The 21,041-nt window shown below is 37.9% G+C and overlaps 1 protein-coding gene across 1 annotated transcript in view; it reads left to right on the plus strand.

The window, feature by feature from the left end:
- The window catches only part of adamts12 (ADAM metallopeptidase with thrombospondin type 1 motif, 12), a 69,133-nt gene extending 50,099 nt beyond the window's left edge, over positions 1-19,034 (plus strand). Inside the window, 10 exon segments of the mRNA XM_042331403.1 lie at positions 11,868-12,009; positions 12,312-12,438; positions 12,956-13,166; positions 13,373-14,284; positions 14,287-14,664; positions 14,949-15,101; positions 15,858-16,034; positions 16,121-16,267; positions 16,367-16,517; positions 16,986-19,034. Coding sequence (XP_042187337.1) covers positions 11,868-12,009; positions 12,312-12,438; positions 12,956-13,166; positions 13,373-14,284; positions 14,287-14,664; positions 14,949-15,101; positions 15,858-16,034; positions 16,121-16,267; positions 16,367-16,517; positions 16,986-17,101 — 2,514 coding nt within the window. The 3' untranslated portion in view covers positions 17,102-19,034.
- The last annotated feature ends 2,007 nt before the right edge of the window (positions 19,035-21,041 follow it).

A 21,041-nucleotide genomic window follows, 5' to 3' on the forward strand; every position in this document is an offset into this window, starting at 1 on the left:
ATCTAATTACACACAGCATATAAACTACACACACCATATAAACTATACCCACCAAATAACCAGTCAAAATCTAATTACACACACCATATAAACTACACACACCAAATAACCAATCAAAATCTAATTACACACACCATATAAACTACACACACCAAATAACCAATCAAAATCTAATTACACACACCATATAAACTATACCCACCAAATAACCAGTCAAAATCTAATTACACACACCATATAAACTACACACACCATATAAACTATACCCACCAAATAACCAGTCAAAATCTAATTACACACACCATATAAACTACACACACCATATAAACTATACCCACCAAATAACCAGTCAAAATCTAATTACACACACCATATAAACTACACACACCATATAAACTACACACACCATATAAACTATACCCACCAAATAACCAGTCAAAATCTAATTACACACACCATATAAACTACACACACCAAACAACCAGTCAAAATCTAATTACACACACCATATAAACTACACACACCATATAAACTATACCCACCAAATAACCAGTCAAAATCTAATTACACACACCATTTAAATTATACCCACCAAATAACCAGTCAAAATCTAATTACACACACCATATAAACTACACACCCCAAATAACCAATCAAAATCTAATTACACAGACCATATAAACTACACACACCAAATAACCAATCAAAATCTAATTACACACACCATTTAAACTATACCCACCAAATAACCAATCAAAATCTAATTACACACACCATATAAACTACACACACCAAATAACCAGTCAAAATCTAAAACTACACACACCATTTAAACTATACCCACCAAATAACCAGTCAAAATCTAATTACACACACCATATAAACTATACCCACCAAATAACCAGTCAAAATCTAATTACACACACCATATAAACTACACACACCATATAAACTATACCACCAAATAACCAGTCAAAATCTAATTACACACACCATATAAACTACACACACCATATAAACTATACCCACCAAATAACCAGTCAAAATCTAATTACACACACCATATAAACTACACACACCATATAAACTACACACACCATATAAACTATACCCACCAAATAACCAGTCAAAATCTAATTACACACACCATTTAAATTATACCCACCAAATAACCAGTCAAAATCTAATTACACACACCATATAAACTACACACACCATATAAACTATACCCACCAAATAACCAGTCAAAATCTAATTACACACACCATATAAACTACACACCATATAAACTATACCCACCAAATAACCAGTCAAAATCTAATTACACACACCATATAAACTACACACACCATATAAACTACACACACCATATAAACTATACCCACCAAATAACCAGTCAAAATCTAATTACACACACCATATAAACTATACCCACCAAATAACCAGTCAAAATCTAATTACACACAGCATATAAACTACACACACCATATAAACTATACCCACCAAATAACCAGTCAAAATCTAATTACACACACCATATAAACTACACACACCAAATAACCAATCAAAATCTAATTACACACACCATATAAACTACACACACCAAATAACCAATCAAAATCTAATTACACACACCATTTAAACTATACCCACCAAATAACCAATCAAAATCTAATTACACACACCATATAAACTACACACACCAAATAACCAATCAAAATCTAATTACACACACCATTTAAACTATACCCACCAAATAACCAGTCAAAATCTAATTACACACACCATATAAACTATACCCACCAAATAACCAGTCAAAATCTAATTACACACACCATATAAACTACACACACCATATAAACTACACACACCATTTAAACTATACCCACCAGATAACCAGTCAAAATCTAATTACACACACCATATAAACTACACACACCATATAAACTACACACACCATATAAACTACACACACCATATAAACTACACACACCATTTAAACTATACCCACCAAATAACCAGTCAAAATCTAATTACACACACCATATAAACTACACACACCAAATAACCAGTCAAAATCTAATTACACACACCATATAAACTACACACACCATATAAACTAACCACCAAATAACCAGTCATAATCTAATTACACACACCATATAAACTATACCCACCATTTAAACTATACCCACCAAATAACCAGTCAAAATCTAATTACACACACCATATAAACTACACACACCAAACAACCAGTCATAATCTAATTACACACACCATATAAACTACACACACCAAATAACCAGTCATAATCTAATTAAACACACCATATAAACTGTACCCACCATTTAAACTATACACACCAAATGACCAGTCAAAATCTAATTACACACACCATATAAACTACACACACCATATAAACTACACACACCATATAAACTATACCCACCAAATAACCAGTCAAAATCTAATTACACACACCATTTAAACTATACCCACCAAATAACCAGTCAAAATCTAATTACACACACCATTTAAACTATACCCACCAAATAACCAGTCAAAATCTAATTACACACACCATATAAACTACACACACCATATAAACTATACCCACCAAATAACCAGTCAAAATCTAATTACACACACCATATAAACTACACACACCATATAAACTACACACACCATATAAACTATACCCACCAAATAACCAGTCAAAATCTAATTACACACACCATTTAAACTATACCCACCAAATAACCAGTCAAAATCTAATTACACACAGCATATAAACTACACACACCATATAAACTATACCCACCAAATAACCAGTCAAAATCTAATTACACACACCATATAAACTACACACACCAAATAACCAATCAAAATCTAATTACACACACCATATAAACTACACACACCAAATAACCAATCAAAATCTAATTACACACACCATTTAAACTATACCCACCAAATAACCAATCAAAATCTAATTACACACACCATATAAACTACACACACCATATAAACTATACCCACCAAATAACCAGTCAAAATCTAATTACACACACCATATAAACTACACACACCATAACCAGTAAAATCTATTACCCACCAAAAACTAACCATCAAAAAATCTAAAATCTACACACACCATATAAACTACTACACACACATATAAACTACACACACCATATAAACTATACCCACCAAATAACCAGTCAAAATCTAATTACACACACCATTTAAACTACCACCAAATAACCAGTCAAAATCTAATTACACACACCATATAAACTACACACACCATATAAACTATACCCACCAAATAACCAGTCAAAATCTAATTACACACACCATATAAACTACACACACCATATAAACTATACCCACCAAATAACCAGTCAAAATCTAATTACACACACCATATAAACTACACACACCAAATAACCAATCAAAATCTAATTACACACACCATATAAACTACACACACCAAATAACCAATCAAAATCTAATTACACACACCATTTAAACTATACCCACCAAATAACCAATCAAAATCTAATTACACACACCATATAAACTACACACACCAAATAAAATCTAATTACACACAAAAAACTATACACCACCATTTAAACTATACCCACCAAATAACCAGTCAAAATCTAATTACACACACCATATAAACTATACCCACCAAATAACCAGTCAAAATCTAATTACACACACCATATAAACTACACACACCATATAAACTATACCCACCAAATAACCAGTCAAAATCTAATTACACACACCATATAAACTACACACACCATATAAACTATACCCACCAAATAACCAGTCAAAATCTAATTACACACACCATATAAACTACACACACCATATAAACTACACACACCATATAAACTATACCCACCAAATAACCAGTCAAAATCTAATTACACACACCATTTAAACTATACCCACCAAATAACCAGTCAAAATCTAATTACACACAGCATATAAACTACACACACCATATAAACTATACCCACCAAATAACCAGTCAAAATCTAATTACACACACCATATAAACTACACACACCATATAAACTATACCCACCAAATAACCAGTCAAAATCTAATTACACACACCATATAAACTACACACACCATATAAACTACACACACCATATAAACTATACCCACCAAATAACCAGTCAAAATCTAATTACACACACCATTTAAACTATACCCACCAAATAACCAGTCAAATCTAATTACACACCATATAAACTACACACACCATTTAAATTATACCCACCAAATAACCAGTCAAAATCTAATTACACACACCATATAAACTACACACCCCAAATAACCAATCAAAATCTAATTACACAGACCATATAAACTACACACACCAAATAACCAATCAAAATCTAATTACACACACCATTTAAACTATACCCACCAAATAACCAATAAAAATCTAATTACACACACCATATAAACTATACCCACCAAATAACCAGTCAAAATCTAATTACACACACCATATAAACTAAACCAAATAACTAAAATCAATTAACCAGTCAAAATCCACAAAAACTATACCCACCAAATAACCAGTCAAAATCTAATTACACACACCATATAAACTACACACACCATATAAACTATACCCACCAAATAACCAGTCAAAATCTAATTACACACACCATATAAACTACACACACCAAATAACCAGTCAAAATCTAATTACACACACCATATAAACTACACACACCAAATAACCAATCAAAATCTAATTACACACACCATAAACTAACCCACTAACCACTAATTACACACACCATATAAACTACACACACCATATAAACTATACCCACCAAATAACCAGTCAAAATCTAATTACACACACCATATAAACTATACCCACCAAATAACCAGTCAAAATCTAATTACACACACCATATAAACTACACACACCATATAAACTATACCCACCAAATAACCAGTCAAAATCTAATTACACACACCATATAAACTACACACACCATATAAACTATACCCACCAAATAACCAGTCAAAATCTAATTACACACACCATATAAACTACACACACCATATAAACTACACACACCATAAAACTATACCCACCAAATAACCAGTCAAAATCTAATTACACACACCATTTAAACTATACCCACCAAATAACCAGTCAAAATCTAATTACACACACAGCATATAAACTACACACACCATATAAACTATACCCACCAAATAACCAGTCAAAATCTAATTACACACACCATATAAACTACACACACCATATAAACTATACCCACCAAATAACCAGTCAAAATCTAATTACACACACCATATAAACTACACACACCATATAAACTACACACACCATATAAACTATACCCACCAAATAACCAGTCAAAATCTAATTACACACACCATTTAAACTATACCCACCAAATAACCAGTCAAAATCTAATTACACACAGCATATAAACTACACACACCATATAAACTATACCCACCAAATAACCAGTCAAAATCTAATTACACACACCATATAAACTACACACACCAAATAACCAATCAAAATCTAATTACACACACCATATAAACTACACACACCAAATAACCAATCAAAATCTAATTACACACACCATTTAAACTATACCCACCAAATAACCAATCAAAATCTAATTACACACACCATATAAACTACACACACCAAATAACCAATCAAAATCTAATTACACACACCATATAAACTATACCCACCAAATAACCAGTCAAAATCTAATTACACACACCATATAAACTATACCCACCAAATAACCAGTCAAAATCTAATTACACACACCATATAAACTACACACACCATATAAACTACACCACCATTTAAACTATACCCACCAAATAACCAGTCAAAATCTAATTACACACACCATATAAACTACACACAAATATAAACTACACACACCATATAAACTACACACACCATATAAACTATACCCCACCAAATAACCAGTCAAAATCTAATTACACACACCATATAAACTACACACACCAAACAACCAGTCATAATCTAACTACACACACCATATAAACTACACACACCATATAAACTACACACACCAAACAACCAGTCATAATCTAATTACACACACCATATAAACTATACCACCATTAAACTATACCCACCAAATAACCAGTCAAAATCTAATTACACACACCATATAAACTACACACACCAAACAACCAGTCATAATCTAACTACACACACCATATAAACTACACACACCATATAAACTACACACACCAAATAACCAGTCATAATCTAATTACACACACCATATAAACTATACCCACCATTTAAACTATACCCACCAAATAACCAGTCAAAATCTAATTACACACACCATATAAACTACACACACCATATAAACTACACACACCATATAAACTATACCCACCAAATAACCAGTCAAAATCTAATTACACACACCATTTAAACTACACACACCATATAAACTACACACACCATATAAACTATACCCACCAAATAACCAGTCAAAATCTAATTACACACACCATATAAACTACACACACCATATAAACTATACCCACCAAATAACCAGTCAAAATCTAATTACACACACCATATAAACTACACACACCATATAAACTACACACACCATATAAACTATACCCACCAAATAACCAGTCAAAATCTAATTACACACACCATTTAAACTATACCCACCAAATAACCAGTCAAAATCTAATTACACACAGCATATAAACTACACACACCATATAAACTATACCCACCAAATAACCAGTCAAAATCTAATTACACACACCATATAAACTACACACACCAAATAACCAATCAAAATGTAATTACACACACCATATAAACTACACACACCAAATAACCAATCAAAATCTAATTACACACACCATTTAAACTATACCCACTAAATAACCAGTCAAAATCTAATTACACACACCATATAAACTACACACACCATATAAACTATACCCACCAAATAACCAGTCAAAATCTAATTACACACACCATATAAACTACCCACACACCATATAAACTATACCCACCAAATAACCAGTCAAAATCTAATTACACACACCATATAAACTACACACACCATATAAACTACACACACCATATAAACTATACCCACCAAATAACCAGTCAAAATCTAATTACACACACCATTTAAACTATACCCACCAAATAACCAGTCAAAATCTAATTACACACAGCATATAAACTACACACACCATATAAACTATACCCACCAAATAACCAGTCAAAATCTAATTACACACACCATATAAACTACACACAAATAACCATATAAACTATACCCACCAAATAACCAGTCAAAATCTAATTACACACACCATATAAACTACACACACCAAATAACCAATCAAAATCTAATTACACACACCATATAAACTACACACACAAATAACCAATCAAAATCTAATTACACACACCATTTAAACTATACCCACCAAATAACCAATCAAAATCTAATTACACACACCATATAAACTACTAACCAATCAAAATCTAATTACACACACCATATAAACTATACCCACCAAATAACCAGTCAAAATCTAATTACACACACCATATAAACTATACCCACCAAATAACCAGTCAAAATCTAATTACACACACCATATAAACTACACACACCATATAAACTACACACACCATTTAAACTATACCCACCAGATAACCAGTCAAAATCTAATTACACACACCATATTAACTACACACACCAAACAACCAGTCATAATCTAACTACACACACCATATAAACTACACACACCATATAAACTACACACACCAAACAACCAGTCATAATCTAATTACACACACCATATAAACTATACCCACCATTTAAACTATACCCACCAAATAACCAGTCAAAATCTAATTACACACACCATATAAACTACACACACCAAACAACCAGTCATAATCTAACTACACACCATATAAACTACACACACCATATAAACTATACCCACCAAATAACCAGTCAAAATCTAATTACACACACCATATAAACTATACCCACCATTTAAACTATACCCACCAAAACCAGTCAAAATCTAATTACACACACCATATAAACTACACACCATATAAACTACACACACCATATAAACTATACCCACCAAATAACCAGTCAAAATCTAATTACAGACACCATTTAAACTATGCCCACCAAATAACCAGTCAAAATCTAATTACACACACCATATAAACTACACACACCATATAAACTATACCCACCAAATAACCAGTCAAAATCTAATTACACACACCATATAAACTACACACACCATATAAACTATACCCACCAAATAACCAGTCAAAATCTAATTACACACACCATATAAACTACACACACCATATAAACTACACACACCATATAAACTATACCCACCAAATAACCAGTCAAAATCTAATTACACACACCATTTAAACTATACCCACCAAATAACCAGTCAAAATCTAATTACACACAGCATATAAACTACACACACCATATAAACTATACCCACCAAATAACCAGTCAAAATCTAATTACACACACCATATAAACTACACACACCAAATAACCAATCAAAATCTAATTACACACACCATATAAACTACACACACCAAATAACCAATCAAAATCTAATTACACACACCATTTAAACTATACCCACCAAATAACCAATCAAAATCTAATTACACACACCATATAAACTACACACACCATATAAACTATACCCACCAAATAACCAGTCAAAATCTAATTACACACACCATATAAACTATACCCACCAAATAACCAGTCAAAATCTAATTACACACACCATATAAACTATACCCACCAAATAACCAGTCAAAATCTAATTACACACACCATATAAACTACACACACCATATAAACTACACACACCATATAAACTATACCCACCAAATAACCAGTCAAAATCTAATTACACACACCATTTAAATTATACCCACCAAATAACCAGTCAAAATCTAATTACACACACCATATAAACTACACACCCCAAATAACCAATCAAAATCTAATTACACAGACCATATAAACTACACACACCATAAAACTAACCAGTCAAAAATCTAATTACACACACCATATAAACTATACCCACCAAATAACCAATCAAAATCTAATTACACACACCATATAAACTATACCCACCAAATAACCAGTCAAAATCTAATTACACACACCATATAAACTACACACACCAAATAACCAAAAAATCTAATTACACACACCATATAAACTATACACACCAAATAACCAGTCAAAATCTAATTACACACACCATATAAACTATACCCACCAAATAACCAGTCAAAATCTAATTACACACACATATAAACTACACACACCATATAAACTATACCCACCAAATAACCAGTCAAAATCTAATTACACACACCATATAAACTACACACACCATATAAACTATACCCACCAAATAACCAGTCAAAATCTAATTACACACACCATATAAACTACACACACCATATAAACTACACACACCATATAAACTATACCCAAATAACCAGTCAAAATCTAATTACACACACCATTTAAACTATACCCACCAAATAACCAGTCAAAATCTAATTACACACAGCATATAAACTACACACACCATATAAACTATACCCACCAAATAACCAGTCAAAATCTAATTACACACACATATAAACTACACACACCATATAAACTATACCCACCAAATAACCAGTCAAAATCTAATTACACACACCATATAAACTACACACACCAAATAACCAATCAAAATCTAATTACACACACCATATAAACTACACACACCAAATAACCAATCAAAATCTAATTACACACACCATTTAAACTAACCCACCAAATAACCAATCAAAATCTAATTACACACACCATATAAACTACACACACCAAATAACCAATCAAAATCTAATTACACACACCATTTAAACTATACCCACCAAATAACCAGTCAAAATCTAATTACACACACCATATAAACTATACCCACCAAATAACCAGTCAAAATCTAATTACACACACCATATAAACTACACACACCATATAAACTACACACACCATTTAAACTATACAAATAACCAGTCAAAATCTAATTACACACACCATATAAACTACACACACCAAAAACTAACCAGTCATCTAATTACACACCATATAAACTACACACCATATAAACTACACACACCATATAAACTACACACACCAAATAACCAGTCATAATCTAATTACACACACCATATAAACTACACACCATATAAACTATACCCACCAAATAACCAGTCAAAATCTAATTACACACACCATATAAACTACACACCCAAAATAACCAGTCATAATCTAATTACACACACCATATAAACTACACACACCATATAAACTACACCACCAAATAACCAGTCAAAATCTAATTACACACACCATATAAACTACACACACCATATAAACTACACACACCATATAAACTATACCCACCAAATAACCAGTCAAAATCTAATTACACACCATATAAACTATACCCACCAAATAACCAGTCAAAATCTAATTACACACACCATATAAACTATACCCACCAAATAACCAGTCAAAATCTAATTACACACACCATATAAACTACACACACCATATAAACTACAAACACCATAAACTACCACCAAATAACCAGTCAAAATCTAATTACACACACCATATAAACTACACACACCAAATAACCATCAAAATCTAATTACACACACCATATAAACTACACACACCAAATAACCAATCAAAATCTAATTACACACACCATTTAAACTATACCCACCAAACAACCAGTCATAATCTAACTACACACACCATATAAACTACACACACCATATAAACTACACACACCAAACAACCAGTCATAATCTAATTACACACACCATATAAACTACACACACCAAATAACCAGTCATAATCTAATTACACACACCATATAAACTATACACACCATATAAACTATACCCACCAAATAACCAGTCAAAATCTAATTACACACACCATATAAACTATACCCACCAAATAACCAGTCAAAATCTAATTACACACACCATATAAACTACACACACCATATAAACTACACACACCATATAAACTATACCCACCAAATAACCAGTCAAAATCTAATTACACACACCATTTAAACTATACCCACCAAATAACCAGTCAAAATCTAATTACACACACCATATAAACTACACACACCATATAAACTACACACACACTATACAAATAACCAGTCAAAATCTAATTACACACACCATATAAACTACACACACCATATAAACTAACACACCATATAAACTACACACAATATAAACTACACACACCATATAAACTACACTACACACAAAAAACTATACCCACCAAATAACCAGTCAAAATCTAATTACACACACCATATAAACTACACACACCAAACAACCAGTCATAATCTAACTACACACACCATATAAACTACACACACCATATAAACTACACACACCAAACAACCAGTCATAATCTAATTACACACAGTGTATAAACTATACACACCATATAAACTACACACACCAAATAACCAGTCATAATCTAATTACACACATAATCCATATACACTATACACACCCAACACAGGAAAACACCCAGCTAGATATTGACCAGCCACATGACGATTCAGATGTCATACACAGACACTAACAGCTGGGTGTGTTTCCTGTTGTTCAGTTGCTGTACCAGGAGAAGAACCCAGGTATAAAGTATGAGTACACCATCAAGAAGAGCCGCCAGACAGGAAATGAGGTAATCAAGTCGGAGTACAGGTGGAGGCATGGGGCCTGGACAGACTGCAGCACCACATGTGGGCTAGGTGAGTGGTTGTCTTTTAAACAACTAATGATATGCCTTACCCATAAGCTCTTAAATTCATATTCAGCTTTGGTCGGACGGCCATACTCCGTGTGTAGAATATTTGTACTCCGTGTGTTAACTTGTCAGATATTAAGAGTTGTGGATTGTGTTAACTTGTCAGATATTAAGAGTTGTCGATTTGGATTCTGATGATATGGATGATGATTGCATTTCAATTCAGAGAGTTAAGCAGTATTGAGAGTTATAGCCTACAGTGTGATTATTCAGGCAGAAACATTCCCTGTGTTCTGTGCCATCCAGGTGAGCAGCAGCAGCCTGTCAGGTGTTTTGAGCTGGAGGTGGGTGTGGTAGATGAGTCTCTGTGTGACCCAGAGAGCCGCCCGGAGGACAGACACCGGAAGTGCAAGAACATGGACTGTCCCGTCAGGTTTCATAGTGTCCCCATTACTAAGACAACCACTCTATAACACCTGTCTTATTTCTACTGTAGTACTACGTTATTACTGCTGTATCTGGTGTTATTACTGTCTGTTCTAACTTTTAGTACGGTTGTTTTTAGTCTGATTTGCTTCTGAAAATAATATGTGCAGAATACATATTTGTCCCTCTCACACTCTGTTCCCTCTCCCACTCTGTTCCCTCTCAAACTCTGTTCCCTCTCACACTCTGTTCCCTCTCACACTCTGTTCCCTCTCCCACTCTGTTCCCTCTCACACTCTGTTCCCTCTCCCACTCTGTTCCCTCTCCCACTCTGTTCCCTCTCACACTCTGTTCCCTCTCACACTCTGTTCCCTCTCCCCCTCTGTTCCCTCTCACACTCTGTTCCCTCTCACACTCTGTTCCCTCTCCCCCTCTGTTCCCTCTCCCCCTCTGTTCCCTCTCACACTCTGTTCCTTCTCCCCCTCTGTTCCCTCTCACACTCTGTTCCCTCTCCCCCTGGGTAGGTGGTGGGTGGGGGGCTGGCAGCTGTGCTCTGCCACCTGTGGTTCAGGAGGGGTGAGGAAGCGCACAGTGATGTGTGTTCGCACGGTGGCAGGGGAGGAGAGAGTCCTCCACCCTGGGGACTGTAAACAGCTGCTCAAACCCAAACCTGTGGTGCCCTGCAACAGAGACCTGCCCTGTGGACCCGACTGGGCCGTGGGCAGCTGGAGCCCGGTACAGTTCTATTCTCTCCATCTCTCACACCCTGTCTCTTCCTGTGTTTCTGTCCATGCCTCTATCCATTCTCCTCTCTAGCTTCTCTATCCTGCCTGTTTTGTAAACCTCTCTCTCTTGCTCTGTCTCTCTCTCTCTCTCTCTCTCTCTCTCTCTCTCTCTCTCCTTGTTGTGTTAATAACCTATTTAATCTTTCTCCCTCTCAGTGCCCAGTGACATGTGGTGGTAGCGTGCGCTCCCGGACAGTCACCTGCCTGACCGCACCCAAACGAAAGTGTGACATAGAAACCATGCCTCGCTCCAAGTCTCTATGTGCCCTGCTGAGCTGTCCAAGCGCAGGCCTCCGACGACGTCCGGGACCACCCCCTAAATACCGGCGTGTCTACCCGCCCAAGAGACACCCCACCAGGCAGCCGGTTACACACGCCTGGGGTCCCAGAAGCACCAGCCCCACCGCTACACCCAGAACCATCACTGTGACTGAGAGAACTACAACCCCCATCACCACCTCTACCACCAGGCCCCTTCCACCATCCTCCACAGCTTCTGACATCATCGACGTAGATGGCTATGAGTTGAACCTGATAGTGGAGAAGAATGGGAGTGTAGAGGATAAGAAAGTTTTTTTTATTACGACCAGTCCTACTGAAGAGGAGAACAGAGAGAGGGACATGAGAGACAAAGAGGAAGAAGAGATAAAGGAGGAGGGGAGTACATCTGGTTTTGTGTTTCCAGACTCGGGGGCGAGGTACACCCCGGGGTATGACTATGTAGTAGAGGACGTCATGACAACAGGGAAGGAGGGGCATATAGATTTGGACATTTTTACCACAGCAACCTCTCTCAGGACTCCCAAACAATCACCAGCCACCGTGACCACCACCAGGTTACACCCTACAATTACACCGCACACAAGTGTCCAAACAACATCACATACAACCCCACACGCAACCAGAGTACTTCGCACTACCTCCCCCTCAGCCCCACAAACCGGCACTGGACGCCGGCCCGTGACCCCCGCCACTACCCCCTCACTCGCCCCAAAACCACCCCTTCCACCCAACGGGCAACCACAGTGCCCCACACCACCCCTACACCCCTGGCACACACAGCAGGGGTGAGGAGTACACCCAAAGTCCCTTACCACAGTAAACAAGTACTGTACCCCACAACAGAAGGCACTTTCCACACTAGAGATGCCCCCTACTCTACTAGCCCATCAACAGATGCCCCCCACCCCACTGCGAGGATCATTAAGCTGAAGAAGCCCAATGAGATCCCAGAGAATGGCAGCTCTGCTCCCTGTTCTAAAAAGCCAGGCCCACTGGCTAAGAAGCCTGCCTCACATTTTAAAGGCCCCTCCCTTTGTTCAAAAGGCAAAGGTCAGAAGCAGAAACCAGAAAGTCCCGTCGTGACCTTCACCAATGACTATGGGTCCCTGAACGCCCAGGAGCCAATCAGCATGGATGTGTTCTGGGTGGTGGGCAACTGGAGCGAGGTGAGTACAGGAAACTGTAACCCTCTGTAGATGAGCTTAGTGATGATGACCCTATAAAGACACAATGCCTTTTGTTTATTAGAGTCCCAAATGTAAGAATGAACCCTCTTATAGCGGTGTATAGTCATGGAGAAAACACACGTCTATACTTACTTACAACATACTTCCTTTTGATGAACGAGGGTTTGACATCAGAATGAAATCAAATAAACCAAATCTCCCTTGACCCTGTTACTGACGTTCCGTCTTCCTCTCTCTCTCTTCTCACCTGTTGTCTGTGTCAGTGTTCCACGTCATGTGGCCTGGGGGCAGTGTGGAGGCCAGTGCTGTGTAGCTCCCAGCAGGAATCGGACTGTGCCAACCTGGAGAGACCGGAACCAGCTCGCACCTGCCACCTGCGCCCCTGTGCCACCTGGCTGAGTGGCAACTGGAGCAAGGTCAGTATCCTGGGTAAACTACGCAAGACAGCAACACGTCACTTATGGTGAGCTGATTATACTATACCTTTCTCTCTCTCTCGCAATTCAATTCAATTTGCTTTATTGGCATAACGTTACAATGTACATATTGCCAAAGCTTACTTTGGAGATTTACAATATTAACATAATTAAAATAATAATAATCCATATTATCAATGGGACAACAGTATCAACAATAATCAAGGGTCAAAATAACCATACATTTATTATTTATTTATTTATTTAACCTTTATTCAACATTGAACCATAACAATAAGCATAGTACAGGTTGGTTGGTTGGGCTGTCAGACACTGTCCCTCATCTTATGGCAGGCAGCAATGTAGTGCGCTGCCAACCCACATCTGCCAACTCACACGCTGCCAACCCACAAGATTTTTATCAATAACCATGGTCAAATAGTTTGCCATAGTGTACTGTTGATTTAGGGCCAGATAGCACTGTATTTTAGTTTGTGCTTGTGCTTATGTTTTGTTTTGACAGTGTTGTAATTTGGTTTATTCTGATTGATTGGATGTTCTGGTCCTGAGGCTTCAGTGTGTTAGTGGACCAGGTCTGTGAACTCAGCCCCAGGACCTGCTGGATGAGGGGACTCTTTTCTTTGCTCCACTCTCTCCCACCCTCTCTCTCTCATTCTCTCTCTCCCACCCTCTCTCTCTCATTCTCTCTCTCCTCCCACCCTCTCTCTCATTCTCTCCCACCCTCTCTCTCCGTAGTGTCCAGAGCGATGTGAGGTGGTGGGAAGGAGGCAGCGTGAGGTGCAGTGTGTGGATGGGCAGAAGGGACATCCACTGAGACCGTTCCACTGCCAAGCTCTTTCCTCCAGACCCCCCAGCACCCTGTCCTGTCATACCCAACCCTGCCAGCCCTGGAGAACTTCCCCCTGGGGACAGGTACACACACACGTTATCACATGTTGACTGGCTTGGTTCATATGAATTACAATATGATTGTTAATATCAACTCCTTTCATCCCCAGTGTTCTCGTAGCTGTGGTGGTGGATTGTGGGAGCGGCTGGTGTACTGCCCTGAGCCGCAGCGCTGTAGCGCCACCCAGAGACCAAACGACACAGAGACCTGCAACCTGCAGCGCTGCAGCTACTGGGACCCGCAGGACTGGGAGAAGGTAATGGCACAGGGGAACATACTTACAGTTTGCACCTGTTACATGTTCAGAGTGTGCATTGCATGGTACGGTGTGTCAGTTTTCTTCTGTGTGTGTCAGTGCTCTGTGAGTTGTGGTGGGGGGATGCAGCATCGCGTGGTGCCGTGTGTCGTTGAGGACTCTAGCTCTGTGGAGAACAGTCTCTGTGACCAGAGCAACAGGCCTGACACAATCAGGACATGCAACTTGCAGGAGTGTAAGACTAACACAGGTAAGACAAACACAGGTACGACAAACATAGGTACGACTAACACAGGTACCACTAACACAGGTACCACTAACACAGGTACCACTAACACAGAGATACCACTAACACAGATACCACTAACACAGGTACCACTAACACAGGTACCACTAACACAGATACCACTAACACAGGTACCACTAACACAGGTACCACTAACACAGGTACCACTAACACAGATACCACTAACACAGGTACCACTAACACAGATACCACTAACACAGGTACCACTAACACAGGTACCACTAACACAGGTAAGACTAACACAGGTACCACTAACACAGGTACCACTAACACAGGTACCACTAACACAGGTGAAACATGTGTCGATGTGCCCTTAAGCAAGGTACTAAACTGTAGTTGCACTAGATGCTTTTATTTATTGCGGTTGACATAAATCCGTGTTCTGTTCTGTCCTTGGTGTTGGTTCTATAGGTCTGCTGTGTAGGAAGAACAGCATGTCGTCTCGGTTCTGTGACAAGTTGAAGCTGCTGGGTCGCTGCTCCCTCAGGTCCATCCAGAAACAGTGCTGTGTCACCTGTAGAGGGTAAACTCTGACCCGCACTACATCCACCACATGGACCCCTCTCATACAAAATGCACAAGTACAGGGCTTCCACACTGCGATCCTATTGGTGGATTTCATCTCTAGTGCAATCAGCCGACAGCAGCCTTTTCACCATCATCATCATAATAACCCCCACAAACTGTCGTTATCTTCATTGGGCAGAAATTCATGGAGCTATGGTACTGTGTACTGCTGCTGTGTGCAGTTTGTCTAAGCCAGTCTTGCACCTTCCCAGCTCTTCCAGGGTATCAGGCCTCCAGCTGCCTCTAAAGAATTAGTTATGTCAACTTCTCTCCAATATCCCACCTGCTTTCCAATACTGATGAATGTCACTCAGAATGTATACCTGTGTAATCGGCTGTCATGTTGTTTTCTATTCAACGTTCCCCCACCACAGAAATGATGATGACATCCGATAACACTGTGTTTACAATCCCCTTTCAGCTGGTTTTTGCCTCATATTTACAAAGACATTAGGATGTGAAAATGGGTATTTTCTGATACTTAATTAATCCCCCAAACAAATTAGTAATGATAAGATAACTATTATGTCATCAACATTTTCCATGTCACTTCTGAGCAGGGATTGGCAAAAATGACAAAATACAATAACAAAGTACCATAAAGATCAATGTATCAAAATAAACCACAAAATACTTGAATTTTTATATGTATTTAATTCAAATACATGTATTTTGTATTTTAGAATACAGAAGCACTTAGGTGTCCCGAACAGCAACAGCATACTCAGTAACGGTTGCAGAAACGTTTTACTTGCTAAAACTGTGATATGTTGTTGTTCATTTGCACTGACTGTATGTCACTCTGGATAAGAGTGTCTGTAACATAACCAAAATGTAAATGTATATGGGAAAATGAACATACCAAAATGAACTGCAAAGCACACTGGGTATTATTATTGGCCTTGTTTCAGGGTCACGTCTAGATGGCATACAGTTTAGCCTAATTCTCCTAAACTGCTACGTTAATTCTCCTAACCTGCTACGTTAATTCTCCTAAACTGCTACGTTAATTCTCCTAAACTGCTACGTTAATTCTCCTAACCTGCTACGTTAATTCTCCTAACCTGCTTGCGTAAATTCTCCTAAACCTTCTACAAATGTCAATTTTGACAAAAGTTGTATCCCTTCTAGACAAACCTTGTTTTGGGGCGGAGCTTATTCACATAACACTTAGCTTGCTTTGCAATTGTCCATTTTTACATACACATTTATATTTAGCTAATTTAGCAGATGCTCTTATCACCCCATAGTGCCATCAGACTTCTGATTCCAATACAAAGTGATACGGGGCCACAATGGTGAACTGCTATAACAACAACAGCAAAATATTTTGAAAATACAAATTACAGCTTTCAAAAGGATCTTGTTAAAAACAGATTGGAGTGTAGTTCAGTCCAGTGTAATACAAATTACACAATACTCAGAAGTATTTTAAATACTTCACATCTCTGCTTCTAAGAAAATACTGGGTAAATAGTAGACTATACAATAAAGATGAATGTTTTTGTCTAGTGTTTTTTTTATTGTGTTATTGTGGGTTTTTCAGTGTTATTTCTCTCGTTCTAAGAGCTCTCCGGTGTACTGTGGCTCTGAAAAGTGATTTACCTGAGGCATAGATCTGGGATCAGCTTACGCTCCCCAAATCCTAACTTTAACCATGAGGGGAAAACATTAAACTGACCCTAGATTAGTGTCTCTGGGTAACGTCATACTACTCTAGTGCTGTATATCTATCCTGTGGTGCCCCTCCCCTTTATTAGGCTGGCCAATGAGAATGAGTTGTTGCAGGTCATCCCTCTCAGGCCTCAGTTAAGATTGCCGATGTGTTTATATGATATTGTACAGGTGCTATTATCTTTATACAAACCTTCAGCAATAAATGCAATGATGAGCGTTTGGTGTGACTGCTTTTTGCTTTGAATGTCCATCAAGATTATATCATTCCTTTTCACTGTTATTTCCCTGCAGTACCCCACCATCAGGTATTAGTTTGGAGTTTGCAGCCTTCTTGTGATTGTGGTGTCCAAAAAATGGGTTTGTGTGTGTGTTTTGACGGGATGATGTTATGTAGTCCGAGTCCTGCCTGGCCCATGGTGCCCCTGGTTGTCTATGTTGTCCTGACAGTATCGGTGAGATACGAGTCATGTGGTCGATCTAGGAGGAAATGAAGAGGAGGATGTTATTGGTGGTAATACTCTTCAAACAGCAAAGCTTTAACACTGGCCTCAGGCTCATGACGTCAGGGGATCCCAGCTTCTCTCATCAACCACAACTGGTTTTATAGTTGGCAAGGTAAACAGTATACATTCTATAACATTATGCTCCTCAAGGTGTTTCATGGCATTGTACATTTTCTAGTACAGTTTACTGTCATGATTGGTCATGCTAAACGGGAGTAATTCATGTAATGGAATTTGGATTGGAGTTAGCATTCAACTGAATAAGTGCACTTGTTAGGATCTGGGCTAATCAACTCTTACGCTGCGAAGTCCGGAGCCTGGTGCTTTTGTGTTTTAACTCATATTTAATGGCACCCACCTGGTGTTCCAGGTCTTAACCAGTCCATGTTCAGAGAGGAACAATGAAAAACACAGTTATCGGTGGTAATACTCTTCAAATAGCAAAGCTTTAACTTCAAGGTCCAGAGTTGAGTTTGAAGGGTACTGTATATAGTATCACAGGTGGTTGGTGTCACCCTAATTGGGGAGGAAAGGCTCATGGCAATGGCTGGAGTGGAATAAGTGGAATGGTATCAAATACATCAAACGCATGGTTTCCATGGTTTCCATGTGTTTAATGCTAAGCCATTTGTTCCGTTCCAGACATTATTATGAGCCATCCTCCCCTCAGCAGCTTCCACTGTGATAATATGTGCACTATGTAAGTACCTCCTGCTTGGTCCACATCCTTTAATATGAAATTGGACTGTTCACCGCGTATGTTTTTAGGGAAAAGAAACATACACCACCAATGTAGAGCACATACCCAGCTCAGCCCACAGCAGACATGGGCTATCACAGCTGAAAGGTGAGGGGGAATATTCTCAGTTGAAAACAGTCAGTGATTAGCTACAGATATAGGATCTTAATTTCAGCCAGTTTGCTACAGCGGGTAAAAAATCCTGCAGCAACAAGACATTAGAATTATTATGTGGATTATATTTAATGTACATTTTGTAGGGGCTAATCCATTTTTGGTAAGGTAAAATCAAGTCTGAAATTTCAAAGTGCAAATTGCAATATTTTAAGAAGCCTTTTTAAACCTCAAATACACTACAACTTTTACATATCCTGCAATACAGGAAAGTTCTCTTGCAACCAAATTAACATGCTACATCTGGAGCTGTGTAACACCTAGAACCATAGCACCAGGTTCTGTTTCAGGAATCATATTGAACTCCTCTGTCCCAGATAACCTGAGACTATGCTAGAAGCTAGTCAGCAGTAACGGTACACCGGCCCAATGTGGAGCACAGTGTCATAGATACAGTCAGTGTGTATGTGTGTGAGTGAGTGTGTTTATAACGGAGCTGTCTCCATCCAACTGTAGACCTATTACCAAACCCCACCTCTCTTACTGCTGTGATGTCATAGTGTATTGGGTTGAGTCTGTAGTAACTGCACAATGGAAAAAATCTTGGTTTCCTTCTTTCCTAGTGACTGCACTCCACGCTGCACTCCATGCTGAATAGTTCTTCATTAGGCAGGCCCCACATCTCTCTGATTCAGAGGGGTTAGGTTAAATGCGGAAAACACATTTCAGTTGAATGCATTCAGTAACTGACTAGGTATCCCCCTTTCCCTTTCTAAAGACTCGTCCTGACCTGCAAAAATATTCAGTCATTTAAAACAATAAAATGTGCCATTTAGCAGAGTCTTTGATCCAAAGCAACTTCCTGTC

This window comes from Oncorhynchus tshawytscha, linkage group LG12 (genome assembly GCF_018296145.1).
Source record: "Oncorhynchus tshawytscha isolate Ot180627B linkage group LG12, Otsh_v2.0, whole genome shotgun sequence".
In the NCBI taxonomy this organism is placed as follows: Eukaryota; Metazoa; Chordata; class Actinopteri; order Salmoniformes; family Salmonidae; genus Oncorhynchus; species Oncorhynchus tshawytscha.